Source organism: Strongylocentrotus purpuratus, unplaced genomic scaffold (assembly GCF_000002235.5).
Source record: "Strongylocentrotus purpuratus isolate Spur 01 unplaced genomic scaffold, Spur_5.0 spur5_scaffold_15, whole genome shotgun sequence".
Classification (NCBI taxonomy): Eukaryota; Metazoa; Echinodermata; class Echinoidea; order Camarodonta; family Strongylocentrotidae; genus Strongylocentrotus; species Strongylocentrotus purpuratus.
The window spans coordinates 5,279,728-5,300,460 of NW_022145600.1; the positions used below are offsets into that span (position 1 = coordinate 5,279,728).

At 39.6% G+C, this 20,733-nt stretch overlaps 1 protein-coding gene across 3 annotated transcripts in view; it reads right to left on the minus strand.

Moving 5' to 3' along the window:
• Nucleotides 1–1,666: 1,666 nt before the first annotated feature.
• Nucleotides 1,667–20,733, minus strand: part of LOC105445360 — a 29,570-nt gene continuing 10,503 nt past the window's right edge. For 2 of the 3 annotated variants that reach the window (XM_030985431.1, XM_030985432.1), the window contains exons 2-4: nt 17,284–17,381; nt 14,954–15,718; nt 1,667–14,323 (exon numbers count right to left, since the gene is read on the minus strand). In XM_030985431.1, coding sequence (XP_030841291.1) covers nt 5,378–14,323; nt 14,954–15,652 — 9,645 coding nt within the window. In that variant the 5' untranslated portion in view covers nt 15,653–15,718; nt 17,284–17,381 and the 3' untranslated portion in view covers nt 1,667–5,377. The remainder of the gene's footprint in view (nt 14,324–14,953; nt 15,719–17,283; nt 17,382–20,733) is intronic. The other variant, XM_030985434.1, reaches the window with a different exon arrangement.

Genomic DNA, 20,733 nt, shown 5'->3' on the forward strand with positions numbered 1-20,733 from the left:
ATGAGAACTAATTTTCAAGAGATACATAAATATGGTCTTTATAATATATATCGACAGATGGTCTTTCTAAGCAGGTGGTGGCTAAAGCAGATTTGACTGTCTTAGGAAAAACTCGAAAAAGGCGCTTTCATGTTCGGGGATTTACTTAACAATACCGTCAGATCATTTACTATATCCAACACAATCACAAAGGCTTTTGAAAAATCAACCAATTGTAATTTTGACCGTGCCTTGTTCACGACTCACTGAAATGTGCAAGCATTATAATGACGTATAATGTAACCCAAACACGATTTCTATTGGACTTATAAAAGGGTGTTGAAATTGCCTTCAAATTAATTTTTCAAAAGTCTTTGCGATTATAATACTTGTACTTTAAAAGGTGTACAAACATGAAAACATACTCCTACATAAATATCTACATGTACGTTAATTAGCACCTAAGGTAAAAATCATTAAATGATGTATGAGAGCAATAATTATTGAATAATCAATGAAGGGTTCAAAACTTCAATGGGAAAAATGCCAACACTTTAGGATTTCTACTTGCTCACATAAACACATCATATACAGGCCATCCACTCATATCTTTGGATAAAAAAGTTTTGTATTATTTGCACTTTTGAAAAACATATATTCAACCCACATTTTAAACGGGTTCACCAGCTTTTTAAAATCTTGAACAAAAACCTTAAGGCATACAAACTAGCCCAGTAAATGCTATTCGGTGGATTCAAATTATATGTTCACACTTACATGTACATGATGTACGAATCATTTTGACAGAAAGTAAGGCTAACTTTGGTCTCTTATGATGAATCTAATTACTGTTTGTAAAATAGTGATGCATAACAAATATCCACTTCATATAATACAAATTTACATGTACATTCTTGAAGTGTAAAACACTGAAATATAAGCGTTAAGTATACTCATTGCCATCTAATTTAGAAAAAACTTGTGTAGCAGAATTATTACCTGTTTCAGCATAATGCTGAATATGATAATGGCACTTTACAAAATTAAATTTGGTAAAGTTGCAAGTAGTGCTGAAATAAATTAAGGTTATCTCTTGACCTTTATTATATAGAAGATTAAAAATGATATATCTTTTTTTCCCTTTCATTTACCAATTCAATTATATATATGGAGCTGTGAAATGTCATTCAGGCACCTTTTTTTTATTCTTTAAAAATACTTGAAATCCTAAAAAAACATTCTATTTGAAAATACCCTTGGCTATAAGTAGCAGTAGATATAACTGATGATTAAATGCTTCAATTGGATTTCTGCATTTATTTCGGGGTTTGGGAATCAGCAAATCAATAAATTCAACCAAAACTATGCGGGCCCTACGTTAACTATAATCAATGTGCAGAGTATATGTACATGATCATGGATAGAAGTCTTTTGTGATAAACACACTATATATATGTATAGCCCTATGGCACTTCATAGCACAATTATGGAAGATTGAATCACAATAAACAGATTTCAATGACAGTGATCCTTTGCATGTTCTGCAAAGCATTGTATACTAAACAAATATAGCCAGCCTTTGATCCATGAGGCAAAATTTGAAGAACAGGGAAAACCCTCAACTTTAAATTAAAGGCACAGTCTTTAAAAATAAGGCACTGTTTTGATGAAGTTGTTCAATAGTTTCTGCTGATTCTTTTCAAATCTAAATCAAACATTCTAGAACACAGAGATAGTAAGCTGCACAAGAGCAGATACCGTATTTCTTCATATCAATTTCATCAAATAACATTCTTTCACCATCTTAAGTTGGAGAATATATTTGTATTTCAAGAGCTTTGGCTGTTCTTTTCATCTCAAAAGGAATATAATAATGAACACACTACTCTTTAAACTACCGGTAATACAACTTTGGAAGAATCTTCAGGAAGCTTCATGGTTGTTACTTTAGATCTGTACATGCAAGGACATAATTTGTTGTTGTCCAATATGTTACAATGTATTGTGGAGCTCTGTACATAGACTGGCTTCAGATGCAGACCGGAAGATCAGTCTATTTCCTTTGGGATATGTTCCACTTTACAGACGTCTGGCTCCACTGAATGGTATTTGGCAATTTGGTGTCCCATTATGTTACAAAGTATTGCAGAGTTCTGTACAGAAATTGACTTAAAATGTAGACCCGAAATCAGACTACCGGTACATGTGTTTCAATAGGGGATCAGTGGTATGCTCTGCTGATGTATTTTACAGGAACATAATTGACACACTAAAATTGCATGTCACATGCATACATGTTTATTATATACTTTTTACCAAATTGATACAATTACATTTACATGCAGACATTTGGAAGCCAATGCATACGGTATGCAGGTAATGAACTCCAAATATCAGAGTCGCACCACCTAATTAACTCCACTTCGACACCAAACCAACCAATTCATGGCCATTGGGGGCAATATAAATTGTTGTTCTGATGCTTTATTATGTAGTACTCAAATACTTTTACTGGTATGTAAATATATGCATATTTAATTACAGTGGAAGTAAATTATTCAGTGGATCATGTAATAAAAATTGTTCCCCTCTTGAATGACTGATTTGGGAAAATGGGTAATGGTTGGCTTAAAGTAGAAAAGCAATACCCATTCTAATGATGTGATATCTAGCATACAAAATTTCTCACACAATAATATCGACAAAAATAAAGCTTTGGTTGCAGATGAATTGTCTCATACAGAACAAAATTTAAAAAAGTTATGGCAAGACTGAAAATTACCCATTTTATTTAACAATGAAAATAATATCACCCAAACCCTTTATCTTTCTATCTCAATCTGAGTTTCAAGGCACAATTTCTTGGATAATTAAACACAAAATCAGATCATTTTATGTACATATTTACAATACATTTACAGATTTTATCATGAAATAAAAAAACAGAGACATCAATTTAAAAAAAACTTAAGTACTTTCAAAGCTTGAAAATATGGGGAGGGGTATTGATTGAACCAATCAAAGCACAGGTATATCTTGGCAAGCACATGAAGCAAAGAAACAGTAAAAAGCGATTGCAAATAAGTGTACGGCCATAACTGTTACTGAAGCCATTACAAACATCAGATAAACATGTTTTTTATTGTAGGGTAAAATGTCCCAAAGTTAACATGCAGCAGTCAGAATGGAATGATAAGGAGGTGTTATTTACATTTTTCAAACATGACGTGATACATGCATTGATGGAAGATGGCACCCATGAAAAATTACTGGGTGAAGAAAAGAGGACATGAAAATGACTGAAAACATCAACATGGAAGTTCTATTACGGTAAATAAATATATACATGTACTTTATATCTTATCCTATCTTAACTCACAGGTTGTACATTCATAACATTTTGAATGGTTTCACTCATCGGAAGCCATTTTGCTTTCATACAACATTACTTGAATTTCCTTGTAACAGCAAAGTGTTCGAAAGAGAAAAATAATGTATTCCTATCATCAAATTAACAATATCTGTCCAAATCAGAGGATAATAATATGGAAGTTTAAAAATGAAAAATTAAGCACAGGAAAGATTTCTTTCCCACACGTGCCTAACTTCAGTTCACTTATTAACTAAATGAATGGTCATTTTTTTAAAGCAGAGTGGCAGTAACAACTATACACAAGAATGGTTAGTGAAATGCAATGAAATGTATGGAAGCCATGTGAATCACACTGAATGTCCAATGAAGCTGAGGGTACAAAACAAGAATTAAGAATGATGAAATGACAAAAACTGTCTGCTAAAGGCATAGGCACAAGGAAGATCCATTATAACAAGGACTTCCTTTGAGAAGAATATGGTGGAAAAAATGCAGTGAAACAACTTGTTTAGGATGGTTAACTGTGAATATGACAGAAAGCTATACAACGAAAGGAGGACTTCTTTTGTCAAGGATATGGACAAAAAGATCTAGCGGTGACACAAACACAAAGAAAGAAGAACAGTGTCTATGAAACAGAGCTGTACAACGAAAGGAAGCACATATTTTACAAGACATGCCACTACAGACAATGAAGGATGCATACCCCATCCCAGTCCCGTTCATCTTCACATATTTACAGTATATTTTCTGTTTCGGAGCCAGAACGGCTTTAAATTGATGTCAAATGAGATGGACCAATGCCCTTCTGGCTCCAAGCAGGTGATAAGTACAACCTTGTGCAAGTCTGTCAATATACATGTAGTTCCATTCAACATGAAAAACTGGTAGGTACGGTGTAGGCCCAACTGTACAATAATCTTTCGACAAAAGATTAATTATACTTGAAATGCTATTTCATTTCATAGATTCTCCATTGAAAATAAGAGAAATGGAATGTAGGCCTTGCTTACAAGGTTTAATAGAGAGGTGTCTTCGAAATCCTCTTGAATTCCCCTGTGCATATTAAAATAGAGGAACAAAAATAATTGTAACTAAACTCCTGCTAAGCCAGTATTTGTAACGTGAATGGAAGAATCTTAACAGAATCACAGAGAGGTTGTCCAATTTCTACTTGATTATTCAATATCAAAGACCCATGGAGTCCCGAGAAAAACTCTTAGCAAATAAAACAATTACAGTCTTTTGGTTTTCTCTCAGGCATCATGCATCCATGGGATTTCACCATTCTTTGTTTCATATCTATGCTACAACAACACAAGACGTTTTGCAACAAATATGTGTATGGCTAGGATACCCCCTTATCAGCATCAGCCAGGTCCAACATTACAGACTGGATGTATTCATATAAATCTCCTTCCGCTGATCAATTTAAAGCTACTTTAACATGTAGCTGTAGAGGGAGATATAAAAAAGGAAGAGAAGGAAAAAAGGGGATGGGGTAGATAGAATGAAAAACTGTTATAGAATGAAAGTGAAAAAATACATGTATGTTGCACCTCGAAATATGAGCAGTGTAAAGTGACACTATTAGATAACCATGACATGGAAACATAATAACATATGAACATAAACCCCAAGCTTGAGTTTTGTACAAAAACACAATTATTATAGTATTTTTTTAATATAAATATAATTAGATGCTGAATGATATTAAATTCTCTAGTCCCTCTAAATAATATTTTATTATTAAATATATATATATATATATATATATACATCTCTCTGAAAGACAAATTTGAAGTTAATTACCGCCTTCTTGCAAGCAACCCATATGATTTAAAGCAGAATAAGTATACCCATTCAGTGATAAGAAACATATGGCAAATAAAAGACTGCTGAGAATAAACATTTATAATGTAAATACATGTGTACATAAGAAATAAGACAAAATATAAAAATATCTATCTGAAATAATGCCCTTTAAAAATTAAGAAAAAATGTATGAGAATAAGATGAATTAACTTATTCAGGCCAAATCATGCGATGTCTTCTTTCATGACGTTGCCATTCTTCAGCTACCCTAAAACTATGACTACAAAACTGACACTGGTAAATGGGCAAGCGATTAGCTACAGGACCAAAGGTGGAGGACTTACTGCTCTGACTCTTCCTCTGGCTCTTCTGGACATCGCTCTCACTGCCAGAGCTTCCGCTAGCACCCACAGAGTGACTCTTCCGACCGTTCTTTCGGATGGCTGTCAGGGATTTGGGTTTGCCGGCGTGGCGATGGATGGAGAGGTGGCGTTGAATGGACGCCTTGGTGAAGCAGGAAAAGACACAGTGACGACACTTGAAGGGGTAGCGATCCGTGTGGAGCTGGAGGTGCCTCAAGGCATCGCGTCGATTCATCAGCTTCAAAGGACACATGTTGCAAAGGAATGGATTCTTGACAGAGATGGTTGTATCCTTGAGATGCATCTCCGTGTGCTGCTTCAAATCTTCTGCATTCCAGAAGCGCATGTTGCACATCTTGCATATCTGGGTGGGGGCCAGTTTGACCTTGTGCTTCTGCTGCACATGCTCATCCACTTCCCCCTGGCTGCCAGCTTTGAAGAGGCATTGGTCGCAGTTGAAGAACTCCCCACTGTCGTGTATCTGCATGTGAGCTTTCATCTGCTCTTTCCCAGTCAGGTAGCCACACTGCGGACACTGCGCTGTGGAGCAAACATCCCCCAAGACCTCCTTGATCTGACTGCTAAAATGTATTTTCCTAAGATGTATGGTCAGTTCATTCTGATCATCCGTCTGATACTTGCACAGGTTACAAGGATGCTTCAGGACAACTGGCTCTGAAGGCTCTTCTGAACTGGCAAGACTTTCAATTTCTTTTCCTTCCGTCATCGACTCAGATGATTCAATGACACTAGATGAAGAATGGCTTTTGTCACGGCTGGATTTCTTGCTTTTCTTCTTCTTGTGGTGAACAATCTGCTTGTGAGCTTTAAAGAGCTTACTGCTGTTGAACACCATAGGACAAAGCTTACACTGATAGACTTTAGGTTCTGGGTGTGAAACGCTGTGACTCTTCAGCTTTGAGGCTTCATCAGTGGTAAACTCACAAAGGTTACAGGTCAAAAGAGGTCGTTGGTGACGTTTGGTGTGATGGCGCTTCAGGTGATGCTTATAAGCAGAAGAATAGTTGCACAGCTTGCATTTGTATGGCTTCTGCTTTTCGTGAATGGTGAGTACATGCCTTAACATGAGTCTCTTTTCTGGTGTCCTGTAACTGCAGGCATGACAAGCCAAGGTGCGGAACTTGCGATGCTTCGTTTCATGCCGTTCCATAGAGTCTTTGAAGTCAGTGGCATACTGGCACATCGAACACTTGTAATTTCTTGCCTTCTTGGGTGATTTACCACCGAGCTCACCTTCTCCTTCCCCACTCCTCGCCGGAGATTCTTGACCAGCTGATGTAGGAACATCTGGTGAAATATCACTGTCAGTATCCATCAAATCTGTGACAACACTGTATTTGTTTTCCAAGCTAGCCACATCAACATCAATGGCTCCTACTAGTCTGATGCTGTTCTTGGGCTTTCTGACATGTGTAAGCTTTCCCGATATTAGTGGGATGGGGGATGAAGTAGGTTCTTCTGGGACATCAAGCTGCTGCACGACTTGGCACACATCTGGCAAACTTACAGCCTGACTTTCCTCTGGATCGCTCTTAACTGTCATATCAAGTGAACTTTCTACATCTGGACTCTCTGCTCTGTCTGTAAAACTCCTTGAACCCATGCTCAAGTCAAGCACCTCATCAACAGAAGTATCAACAACTGGTTTAACAGTTAGATCAAGGGCTTCGGTCTGCTCTCCAGTAGGCTTCACAAGAGAAAGAGGCTCAGGGGTCACCTCACTAAAGCATGTTACAGGAACAAGAATACTTCTTGGTATCTTCCTGGACTCATTTCTCCTCTCTGAAATGCTGTTGTAGTTAGCAGAATGAAGGACCATGTGTGCCTTTAGACCCTTCATGTTTACAAAGGACCGCTGACAGATGTGACAGGTTGCAACAGCTCTAGGTGCCGCTCCTTTGTCTGAGTTAGAAGAATATCCCGGTGGCTTTGGTCTTACCCTTCTGATTTTCTTGGAGATCTGACCGTCATGAAGCTGACAGTGCAACTGGTAATCTTTCTCTGAGTAAGTTGCATATCCACACTGCAAGCAGGTGTAGGCCAGGTGGTTATGCTCCGCAAGATGGCTCATGAGGAAATTGTAGTGTAGGAATGTTGACTTACAAGTATTACACACATAACGCGTTTGCCCCTCCAACATCTCCGCTCGGTAGAGCATCTCATTGAATGGTGTTTGACTGATTGTTTTTGCTGTTGGTGTCGAGGTTGGAGCTACTTTTGGCCTAGGTCCTGCGTAGGGGAGCCCTGGGGGTTGACCAGTACTAGCTGGGAATCTAGTTGGTGGTACATTTACTCTATCAAAGCCAGGGGGGTTAACGTTGGGCACTGGTTGTGGCGTGGGTGATCTAACCCTTGTTGTTATCTGGCTTGCCATAGGAGGTGGGCAATGCATATGCTGTGGTACTGGTGGTCCAAGGCTTGGAGTCACCTGAGGCCTTACAGAGCAAACGGCAGGTGGGTGTTGAGCAGAATGTGGTCTTACTTCAGGAGCTGCACGACTCATTTGATAATTGTGACCTAGGGGATGGGCTGGAGTTTGGCCTGCATCAACAAAAGAAGTTCTGGGCTTCTTTTTGAAGTGAACTTCCTTACAGTGGAGTACTGCACTTTCCTGGGAGCTGAAGTAGGAATGGCAAAGAAGACATCTGTGTAGCATCTGCTGCAGGACTGGTTCCATTTGGATTGTAATGAATTTGCTGGGTTCTGGTGGTGGAGGTGCTCCAGGTATTTTCAGATCAAGAGCTGGGGGTGTCATTGGCAGCTCAGGACTTGACATGGGCATTCTATATTGATCAGTGTGCTCTGCAAGTCCTGGAATGATCTTCTTTGAGCCAAACATAGTACTCGCCCCTGGCTTGGCTCCATACATCGGAGCATTATACATGCTTGCATCAGGAGAACCCTTCATCTTGTTTGACTGTTCCACCATACCTTGCCTTGGCGGTAACTGCTGAAGGGCCATGGAATTTTCAAATGCCATTCGCTCATCATCCATATCTAGTATCCACTCATCACTAAGCCTGAAGTCTGGTTTCCTACTCTTCCTGAGAGTATATTTTCCTTTCATTGCAAGTGGGGTTATCTTGATTGGGGAATGACCAACTCGACCATGTGTCTTCATGTGGCCACACAACTGCACCTTCATCCTGAAGCTTTTGCCACACAGCTCGCATGTAAATGGGAGATCTGCAGGATCCACTCCAGTGGCTCCAGGAACAGTTTGTCCATTTGTTCCAGGTGTCTTTTGTACAGCAGTGTGAGGGGGTCGAGGTCGGCTCCTGACATTCATCATGCACAATCTCTGTTTCCATCCTTTGTGCAATTTATTCAGATGAAATATGAGCAGAGCCAATCTCTTGAACCTTCTTCCGCAGACATCACACTTGTGGGGATGAGTCTTGTTGATGGTGTCAGGCTCCTTGAGAAAAGCACCTGCTTTGGCAGCCTCCTTCTGCTGGAGCATCAGGCGGTACTGGTACTTGCCACCATGAGTTTGACTGATGTGAACCCTGAACTGCCTGAAGGAGGAGAAGGAAAAGCCACAGAGCTCACAAGGATACACCTTGGGGCGTGCAAATGTGTGCTTGGCGCTTTCCATGAACGATCCCTCTTTGTCAACATTGTCGTCTGATGGGGGTGCTCCACTGATGTCTGGTGTTGCTAGTGACTCACTAAAGCTTGGCTTCTTCACAACATGCATTTTCAAATGCTGACAAAGCTGATGGTAGCTGTCGTACTTTAGATTGCAGACCCTGCAAGTGAACTGCTGCTTTCCTACATCTTTGTCCTCTAGTTCTTCCCCATAGTTATTCATGACAGTCATGCTAGCACCAAATTCTGCGTCTCCTGCTGTTTCTACCATGTCAACTGCAGCAATGCCATGAACCGCTCCTTTCAATGAATTTCCAAGGGTAGAATCTGCATTCCTGGATACTGAGCGATACAGATCTACTCCTGAAATTATTTCTCTCTCCCTAAATCTCTTGCCCATAGCAGAATCACGATACTGCCTCTTGTCAATGGCACTGCCATTTCCAGAACCAGTAAATTTTCTGGACAGCAATTCCTTTGTGTGTGACTTCATGTGGCCACCCAACTGGGACTTCTTCATAACCTTGTCACATATTTTGCAGGGAACATTCTTTTCAGGTGGACGTACTTCATTACTCTGCTTGGCATGAACAGATGTATTCTCCACATTCACAGTGTTATGGCTTGGCTCGTGATTAACATTGTCAACAGATGACTGATCACTATCTTGAAGGCAGAGTTCGGTAGAGGCAGTTTTTTCTTTGGACTCAAAGGAATGTGGTACAAACTCAGAGTGGTCCGGCTGGCAGTGCTCATTTTCTGAAGAGAGTGTTGTACAAGAGTCTGATTGAGCACATGGTGATTTTTCTTCAGCATGAATTCTTTGATGTTGAGCTAAGTGACGCCGACTCTTGAATGATTTGGAACATTCTGGGCAGTTATAGAAGCGCTGTAAGGTGGCTGGGTTGATTTTCAGAAGCAGACGAGGCCTACCAGTACTGATCTTTTCACTTTCTGTATGAATTTTCTCTCCATCTTCGTTCACATCTTGCTCTATAGGTACATCCTTGACAGTGTCCACTGGCTTTGAGATATCATCAGAGGAAGTTGGTACTGTTAAGTTACATGCATTCCCATCACTTCTAACTTCTTTAACGGCTGGTAACTCACTTTCGGATGGAGGAGACATCTCTTTCTTGGGCAATTTTGTGCTATAATTTGTAGGTTCTGTTGGATTTGCAGGAACATCTGGCTTGTTTATGTCAGGATTTTGCTCTGCCTTTGAGTCTTGTGGTTTGCATGCTAGACTGGTGTCATGTTTGGGACTTCTACTCATTGTGCTCTTCAAATGCATCTTAAGATGGGTCGCAAGTTTCAGGTTTGATGTAAACTGCTTGGGGCACTCTGTACAAGTGTATAAAAGATGCATTGGAGACACAGGTTCTTGAACAGTATTACCCAGAGAGTCATTCACCACTTGATTTTGAAGAGACTGTTGTTGATCTCCTCCACTAGGCAGTGTACTGATACCAGACCCACTCCTCTGAGTTGCAATCTCTATATGATCCATGACAGTGACTACTTTCCGTCTGTGAATCATAGCATGAACACTTAGCTTCTGTTTTTTGTCAAAGATCTTGTTGCAAATGTTGCAAGTGAACACCAGCTTATCAGATCCTTTGCGTGACCTTTTACCAGGTTTGCTAGACTCAGAAGAATCTGAAGATGTGTTGCTTGGAATGTCATCACTTGGTTTTGATGATTGGGTGAGCCTGTTAATGACTGCATTCAAAACTGATCCTTTCTTTGGAGAAACATTGTTGGCAAGTCCTGCATCACTCTGGGTTGAGATAGGAGGTGACTGTTCAGTTTCTAATCTTTCTGCATTCTCAAGGCTTCGTGAACAACTGTTTGCACGCTTCTCTCTTTGCAACACATTTTCGATCTTGTCATTGACTTTTTGTTGAAGGTTACTGAAGATACCAGAACCTTGACAAGTTTCCATGTTGATCTTGTCAATGACATACAGGTTACCATTGTTTTGTTCATCTTTGGAATCCACTGGATCGTGTTCATCTACCACGTCTTGTTCTGGAGCATCCTGTACTTTATTTCCATTGCCAAACCCAAAGGTATGCTTCATCCACTCTTGTCTGCATTTCTTGTTGTAACGCCCAAGCAGATGCTGGTGGAACATGTTATCACTGTCAAATTCCTTTTTGCAAACTCTACATGTTCCTCCCACACCATTTTCTCCAGTTGTACTCTCTAGATCAGGTTCAGTAGGAGTTGTTGCAGTAAAACCTTCTGAAAGTTTGGTGCTCATATTACTTTCAGGAGTGTCCAAATCTTGTCCATCATCAGATTTAGTGTCCATATCTTCACTGGACATGAAGGCATTTCCTCGTTGATCTGCAGGTAGTTGTGAGAGGTCAAAAATGTGAATACCATGGGATCTCATGTGACTACAGAGTTGCCTTTCACTTCTGTAAGACATCTTGCAGAGATGACACTTGTAAGGTCGGCCAATGAACCGTTGTCGCTTTGGATCCCATCCACTCTTAAGTTGTCTGCCCAAAAGAGAAATTTCCTTTCCCATTCTCCGTCTCCTGATTGCAGAAAAAGCACGTGTTCTACCTCGACAAGATTTATTTCCTCCGACAGAGAATACTATCTTGCGAGCATTCTGCAGATTATGTGCTGGTTTCAGGCGATCCTTGGGTGGCCTTCCTCTTTTCTTTACTGACAGAAAATCTGGCACCTTCAAGTCTTCAGAGTTTTGCACTTCATCTGTTGAGTTGTCTTGGATATCCCTCCTCTCTCTAGCAGCATTTACATCCTTTGGACTCAACTTGACAGAGCACTTCTGTGGCACTATATCTCCAGGGGTAAGAGCGTCTTTTTCCTCAGTTTTCACTGTCTTTGGGGTACCTCTGATTTTTCTGCTCAGTCGTAGAGAATTCAACGGTAAGTTGTATCCCACTACAACTTTTCCATGTGGACATTGGACAAGAGAATTTTCACCTCGCTTTGGTCTTCCCCTTTTCCTCTTCTTGAAAACTTCACAGAACTTGCAACCATCAACTTTTTCTTCTGTGAATGAATCTGACGCAGGAGGCATGATAGAGTGTACTTTGAAGAGGTGCTTTCTCACCCTGTGCCTTGAGGCAAAGACAAGATGGCAATGGATGCATTGGAAGTATAAATTACGCACCCTGTGCTTGAGAGCACTTTGGTTCTCTGTAGTTGAACCATCTGCCTCATTTGGATCCACATTCTCATCTCTCTTGGTTGAATCTGTTTGGTCACTATGTCTGGTAAATGTTTCACTGGATGATAGTCCTTCAAGAGGTGGTATTTGTTCAGTTGCTTCTTCTTTGATTCTGCCAGGATTTCCAGCATGGTGAAGAGAATTTGCAAGTTTCCATTTTGAGGAGTGGATACCCTTATGGCCATTCCGAGCTCTCAAGGTAGGGAATGTTTTGAAGCAAATGTCACATTTGAATGGTCCTTTCCTTTTTTCCATGACTGCTTTCTGTCGTATGTCTGTAATTCCAGAAAGGCCACTATCAAGTGATGAGCCTTCACCATTACTGGTAGCCAGACTCCCAAGTCTTCTCACACCTTTGCTTCTTAGATGAAATTCTTTGGCATGGGTTGACTTATGGGCACTGAGCTTCAATTGAGACTCGTACTTCCCCGAGCAAATGTCACATTGGAATTTTCCGCCACGTCCATGAGAACCAGGGCTTTTACTGGTCTTATTCCTCCAGTAAAGCGTTTTCTTCTTTGATTGTTTCCTTTTATGTACCATCATATGGCCTCGCAACTTGAGAGAGGTCCGGAACACTTTGGTGCAAAGAGTGCATGGAAAACCATCTTGTGTCACTCCAGAAATATGTGAAAGTTGTGTCTGTTGTTCAGCATCTAAGCGGACTTTTGATATTTTCTTCTTTTTTCCAGATTTATTTAGGATATTTCCAGAGCTCTTACCAGTAGCGAGGCCATTTTCATGAGTACTAGACCGATCTTTTGGCCATCTTCCAGAAAGTAGGTTGATTGGATCATTGATGTGCCAGCGAAGGTGCCCTCTCAATTGATTTCTGTTCTTGAAGGTTCTATGACATCTTGGGCAAGGAACAACTTCTGACACACTTGAAAAGTTCTTTGCCTTTGCTCCATTTTTGTCATGGTCTTCCTGATTCTTGCTAGGAATTGAGTAGAAAGCTTCACCCAGTTTTGTTCCCTGAGAAAGGGTGTGATCTTGACTGGGAATATCCGGCTCAACACGTTCTGCAAGTCGATGGCAAAGACTGTCCAATGTATGTGACGATGCATACCCTAAGACTCCATGCTGCTTTCTGTTGAAAGCAGTCTTAGCATCTTGACCTGGTGGGTGCAATTGAGGGAAACTGTTCAGTAGATCCCCCTTACCAATCGCTGAATTCATCCTTGGAGTCATGTCCATCATTCTTGCCTCCATTGCATCATAGTCATGGTGAGGTGGGGAAGAACCAACGACAGGAGTCTCTGCCAGAAGAGGAGGCTCTGGAGAGTGGCTACCAGTGCTGCATACTTCAAAAGGTGATGTGTTGTAGGAGATCTGGCCTTTTTCATAAGAGTTCATCGGGTCTAGGCCAGGCATTAGGCTAAAGGAATCCATGTATGAAACACTCAACCTCTGTCTTGCTGACAATACATCCCCTCCAGGATCTTTGCTGGATTTACCTCCTTCCTGCACAGGCTGTAATCCTAGGTATTTCATTAGCATTGAACGATTCTGGATGCTTTCACCAGTCTCCTCAGTTTCATTAACATTCAGAGAAGGTTTATCTGTTTCCTTCTCTGCATTTATCATAGCACAATCTGACTGGTCTACATTAGTAGGATTCTGTGGAGGGGCTATAACTTCACTCACAGCCACTTCCTTTGGTTCTTGGCAAGATGTGGTGCATTTTTGAACATTATTGTTGACTGTATCTTCAACTTTTAGAGAGCATTTGCTATCATTTTGCATAGTTTCTGATGATGGAAGACTTAGGTTGGAAGAAGTAGGCACGGACGGGGTTAACTCCTGCTTGCTGCATTGTCCTTGTGAGGTAACCTCCGGTGTAGGACAGGTTTTGGCACTTTGACTGGAAGATCTGATGGAAGACAGGTCGGACTTTAGCAGTTCCAATGCATCTAGCGGACTGTCGGATTGGTCTCTTGTGCACTGAATGGTTGGATTGATCTGATTGGTCTGAAATGACAAAAAGCACAAGATTTATATTTAAAAAAAATCAATATAGAAGTATTTATTGCTTTCATATAGCAAACTCTTATAACACAATTACCATGGTTCAAAGTGTTTGGCCACAGTACAAATACCATGGTAGTACCATGGTAGTATCATTACGATTATTACGGTACACTACATATAAAGAGCCATGGTAGTACTGTCTGCATCATGTTAGTACTGTGGTAGTAATGTACCATGGTTTTTTCAGTAAGGGAAAAACTGATTTTTATTTTACACCAACTTATAGGATAGGGGTAGTGGCATATGTATTTTCAGTATCAGAAGAATATCAATCTTGACAGATCAGTGTTCATTTGGTATATATGTTCCCGTCTTTTTCAATCAGCAAAATCATTACTAAAGCCAACTTCCCAATTCCTTCAATATTCATATGATATTGCTTACTCGCTTAGATTCATTCTGTTAACACTATAAAGATAATTTGTATGTCGACTAAAATGTGCCTACATGTATATCAGATAATTCCGTTCATCTACTTGTATTTACAAACATGCTATCTAATAATTATTATCATCTGGCTCTTTAATTTTTGCCTTTGGTACCTCACTGATTCAGCCAAAATGTACTTACATCAGATGATTCATTTTTCGATGGGGCAGCACTGACTTTGGTGGTAATCTCTTCTGAAGAGGTTTGGTTCATGCCTTCAAGCGTAGTTACACTCTCTTCCAATGGCTTGGTAGGAACTCCTACTTCAGCTTTGGTCTGGGCCTGATCCTTGAGACTCTGTCGGTTGTCAGTCGATTGACAGCTCTTCTGGTCCTTCGGAGCCTGAGAAGAAGTCTCACTCCCTTCTTCTGTGTCTCCTAGAGGATGGAGCTTTGCATTGGTTCCTTCCTCGGTGGAATCCACCTCCTGGCCTGGTTGCTGACAATCCCTAACTGTTTCTGGGATATCCACGGCTGTCTCAGAATGCTCCACTCCAAGTCCACCGCTGGCTCTGTCCTTGGTGCATGTTTCCTCAGAGGATGATGTGGTGCCCTCAAGAACGGTCTTGGCTCCATCAGCAGGCAGTCCACAGCTGGCTTTGTCCGACAACAGGATGTCTTTGGATTCCTTTGTCAGACCATCCTTCACAGCTTCTTGGCTTTTGCTATCCTCTATGATCTCCTGCGCAGGATCTTTGTCCTCTCTGTCCTTGGTGCATGTTTCCTCAGAGGATGATGTGGTGCCCTCAGGAACGGCCTTGGCTCCATCAACAGGCAGTTCGGGTTTCCCTTCTGCGGTTCTTTCCGCGCAGCCTACACTAGTTTCACTGCTGCCATCCATGCTGGTGAGACTCTAGTAGACTACCCCTTTCTGCACATAGCTAGCTCCTTGGTTTAGAAAAACCACCTGTTTAAAAGTACAAAAAGTTTTATGTTTGGTTAATGATTTCAAAAACACAAAAAGGCATCTTTAAGAGTTCACAAATATTTATGAAATGAAGAAGTAAAGGTATGCAAATTTATTGTTGTGAATGGAATAAGTTAAGTTTGTCTTGCAAGTAAAATCAAATTGTTGACCATCAGTTTCTTTGCTCATTTGGCTTCAACTTTTACCCACCAACAACAAATTTTCTACCTTTTGTTGTTTGACCTAAGGTGAGTCATCAAATCATTTATTGGCAACATGTAAAGATTAAAAATCATATAATTTCCAACTGAATTATCAAATTGTGTATTTTTTTTGCACATTCAATATTAAGCTTTGATGTCCCTTTCATTTACCATTTCATTTTAGTCATGTAGCATATAAGGCTATGATTTGTATGCCATTTCAGTTCTTAACTGTATTATTATCTCTCAAAGCCTTTTCATGTTCATTTTGCTATCAATACCTACATTGTACATGTATAAGCTACATTGTACCTATAATACCATTTTCAATGATAACTTTTAATCTTCGAGTATCAATCCAATCATCCATGCATCATATTGTGCACAAAACATGTACTGTAATTGAACTGGTCATCATTTGAATATAATGTACAGCAGAAGACATGTGCTCTAATGCTTTTAGAAAGACAACAGGAAGTTGTGCTGTTCATTTCACAGTCTAATAATTCCTGCTTTATTATATGATAATGCATTGTTAGGATGCTATAATGTATGTAGGCTAATGAGTGTACAATGTAAAGGTATGCATAATGGATATTCAATGGAGATAAAGAGCAGGACGAAGATTCAACCCATCTGGCATGAATATAAAATAAGTTCCTTTACAAACACTAAATTAATAAATCAGACTTTTCCTATTTCCTTTTTACAATATTCTTTACCATAGATCTATATAGAAGTCAATGATTTAGACAGCATTTCTGTTTGATGATATGAACAGTCCCATGTACATGTAAGTAATGTAGGGGCTACAGTCCTCAAATGTAAGGAGATGTTTTTATGATTTTGCCACTACAATTTCCTGTACTGTACATGCATACTGTACAGGAATGAAAAGTCCCTGCATTGCTTGAAATATACAAGGATGGCAAGAACAATGCATAGCATCTCCGGTAATGAAAAAAGTAAAGCTCAAATTACTCATTTTTCTTGGGGAATACCATTAACCCCAAGCAAAAGAGCTTAGACGATATTAGACAATCTTTAGATTACTCTGTACCACTACGCCGCCCACCCACCCCCTCCCCCTGCAAGGAAGGGGAGGGGGGGGGGGGGAGTAAGGAAGACCCTTTTAACTCTAGTTGGGCCGGTGTGACAAAAATGTGTGACTTGTTGTCACATGTGGCTTAACCAAAGCTAGTGTAGATAGTGAGCAATTTACATCAATGTTAAGACATTGATTGCAAGTTCAAATTTCAACTAAATGTACGTAGTGGGTTGGTAAACTTGAACTATGGCATGTAAATAGAGACCCATCCGTATGTCTCTCTCGACCCACCCTCGGTCTGTCCCGCTACTTACATCTGTTCACTGTTCATTGGTATGCAGTGAAGCAAGAACCACCTTGAGGCTTGAAGATATGGCTTGATTACTCCATCACGAGGCACTTCATCTCGTATCTGATATGGAGAAGAATAAAAAAATTAAAAAAAAAAAATCATGAGAGACAATTGAACTGTATTTATGTTTCTTTGCACATTTTCCTCCAAGAAAATATGAATGACTGAAATTGAACATATATTCAACAACATTTTACAACATAAATTATACTGGTTTTTAAAAGTTCAAGGCAGCATTTCACGAAACTTTCATAGGTCATAAGTAAAAGTTTGCCAACATCCCATTGAAACATGTACATGTGTATTGTAATTAACACACACTTCAAAGAGATGATGGTGAACTTTGTAAAACAATGCCATGTTGTTTACTGTACATGTATGTCCTGGATCGGTAGAGTGATATGATGCATTTACATGTACATGTAATACAGTCAAGGATATCCCTAAGGTACAGTGTATACTTTTATGTTAAGTTTATCTTTAGATAACTGTTCTTAAATTCAATAACAATCTTATCATATGATGTTGAAAGCTTTGCTCTTTTCCCCTTTTAAACTAAAATCATTCCAATGCAAATGTTATGCTGTGTGATTGAAAATGAGTCTAAAAAGTAGCAAACTATCATTTTGAAATTTCTGCAAATTTTCAGCAGATCATCAAACATTAAAATTGGCAATGCATACTCCTTATTCCAATGCCATGACGGAATGAATATTACATGCCCCACTAATTCTGCACTCATCTTTTTGACCAACAGACAAAAAAGAATGATTAGTCGCACTGGCAGTAAATTGATCCTTGATGCAAAGAGATCTGGAAACAATTATGAATCATCTCTTTCCTATAGTTTCACACCCAAAAGATAGCTACATGTACATGCATGCACACACAAAACGGCACACAGACATAAGTATTACTATGTAGGCCTTACATTGTAGGCCTACATGTACATGTACATTAGTGTAAATTAACATTATACATAGTTTTATAATTTGTTACATATACTTGTAGCTACGTTTAATGAAAAACACTTTAAAACTGCATTGTCATTCAACAAATACATGTGTAGATTAATCTGTATATTGGGGGGGGGGGGGGTAATATAAGTTTGATGAATGACACTTACTTAAGCATATATACTTTGATGAATTACACAACTGTAATTACATCCAAAAGATAAGGCAAAGAGAGAGAGAGAGAGAAAATGTGAGGGGGAGAAAGGGAGAAAGGGAGAAAGGGAGAAAGGGAGTGAGAGAGAGAGAGAGAGAGAGAGAGAGTGAGAGAGAGAGAGAGAGAGAGAGAGAAGGGGAGAAAAGGGGGGGGGGGGGGAGAGAGAGAGATACATTGTAGAAGGGGAAAGAGGATTGTTTGTATAGTGCTACATGTATTTAGGGAGCAATCTCTCTTCTTTAAATGCTTATTTCTTCTCTTTTATACTATGTATGAATCGCACTGTTAATTAATAACTTACTAAGTGTTTTCATTTTCTGACTGAGAGGGGGCATACAATACATGTACTTTGGAGAAAAGACTAGTTTCATAATGCAATGAAACCATTTGGAAGAATCTAAAGTAGTAATACTGAATCCTTTTCATAGTCATTTATGTCTTGTGGCCCTACGATGTACAGTAAGAACTGTTTTTAGAAACTCTCTTTTTTGGTGTTATAACATTCAGACTCTAAATAGTGTTTATTTATAATCTTGTTAATCAGTAACACATGTTACTCTTCAAATTTTCCAAAAGCAAAAACAAACTAGATGGAATTTTGACTGCGCGCAGTCGAAAATGATGCCTCCGCCATAGAGCAATTTAAACAAGTTTGGATTTTAAATCCCCAGTAGTTATTGAGATATCATGATAACAATCTCAATGTATGGAATTTCATAAGTTGACCTCTGTGACCCTTGACCTTTGACCTACGTGCTCCAAAATCTAATCAGATTGTCTTCCTATGGTGATACACACTATCATTAAGTTTGAAGTTTAAATCTCCAGTGGTTCTTGAGATATTATGATATGGTGATACATACTATCATTAAGTTTGAAGTGAAAATTCTCCAGTGGTTCTTGAGATATCGCGATAACAATCTCAATGTATGGAATTTCAGAAGTTGACCTCGGTGACCCTTGACCTTTAACCTACGTGCTCCAAAATCTAATCAGATTGTCTTCCTATGGTGATACACACTATCATTAAGTTTGAAGTTTAAATCTCCAGTGGTTCTTGAGATATTATGATAACAATCTCAATGTATGGAATTTCATAAGTTGACCTCTGTGACCCTTGACCTTTGACCTTCGTGCTCCAAAATCTAATCAGATCGTCTTCCTATGGTGATACATACTATCCTTAAGTTTGAAGTTTTTACATCTCCAGTGGTTCTTGAGATATCATGATAACAATCTCAATGTATGGAATTTCATAAGTTGACCTCTACGACCCTTGACCTTTGACCTACGTGCTCCAAAATGTAATCAGATTGTTTTCCTATAGTGATACACACTATCACTAAGTTTGAAGTTTAAATCTCCAGTGGTTCTTGAGATATCATGATAACAATCTCAATGTATGGAATTTCATAAGTTGACCTCGGTGACCCTTGACCTTTGACATACGTGCTCCAAAATATAATCAGATCGTCTTCCTATGGTGATACATACTATCCTTAAGTTTGAAGTTTAAATCTCAAATGGTTCTTGAGATATCGCGCTAACAAACTCAATACAAGGAATTTCATAAGTTGACCTCTGTGACCTGTGACCTTTGACCTACGTACTCCAAAATCTAATCAGATCGTCTTCCTATGGTGATAAATACTATTCCCGAGTCTTAAGTTTAAATCTTAAATGGTTCTTGAGATATTGTGATAACGGTCAAACGGGACGGACGTACGGACGTACGGACGGACGTACGGACGTACGGACGTACGGACGTACGGACGGACAACCCGAAAACATGATGCCTCCGGCACCACCTTCGGTGGCGGAGGCATAAAAAGTATTAATATCTAAATACTATGATTTTACTTGTAAATGTGTTTCTATATTGCAGGACAGGTACATGTACATGCACAAGAATTTCTTTTTTTCTTCTTCTTTGACACTGCATGTAAGAAGACCTGTATGCATGTAGAAAACAAGCAAAGTTGAGGGGAAAAAACAAAGGAGGGAAGATTGATGGCAGAGACATGGTATTTTGAGGCAACGACAGATAAGAAAGCCCCGATCTGCACCAGTGACATGCAAGCCACTCCATGAAATCTGAACCTGGTGACCTTTACTCAGATTATGAAGTCGGCATGTGACTAAAAATGCATTGTATGCATATCAGAAAGCTACAGTTATGGGCGGGGCCAGGGTCCCTTGATATCAGAGGGGAACAGGAGAGATTTGATACCAAACAGTTATG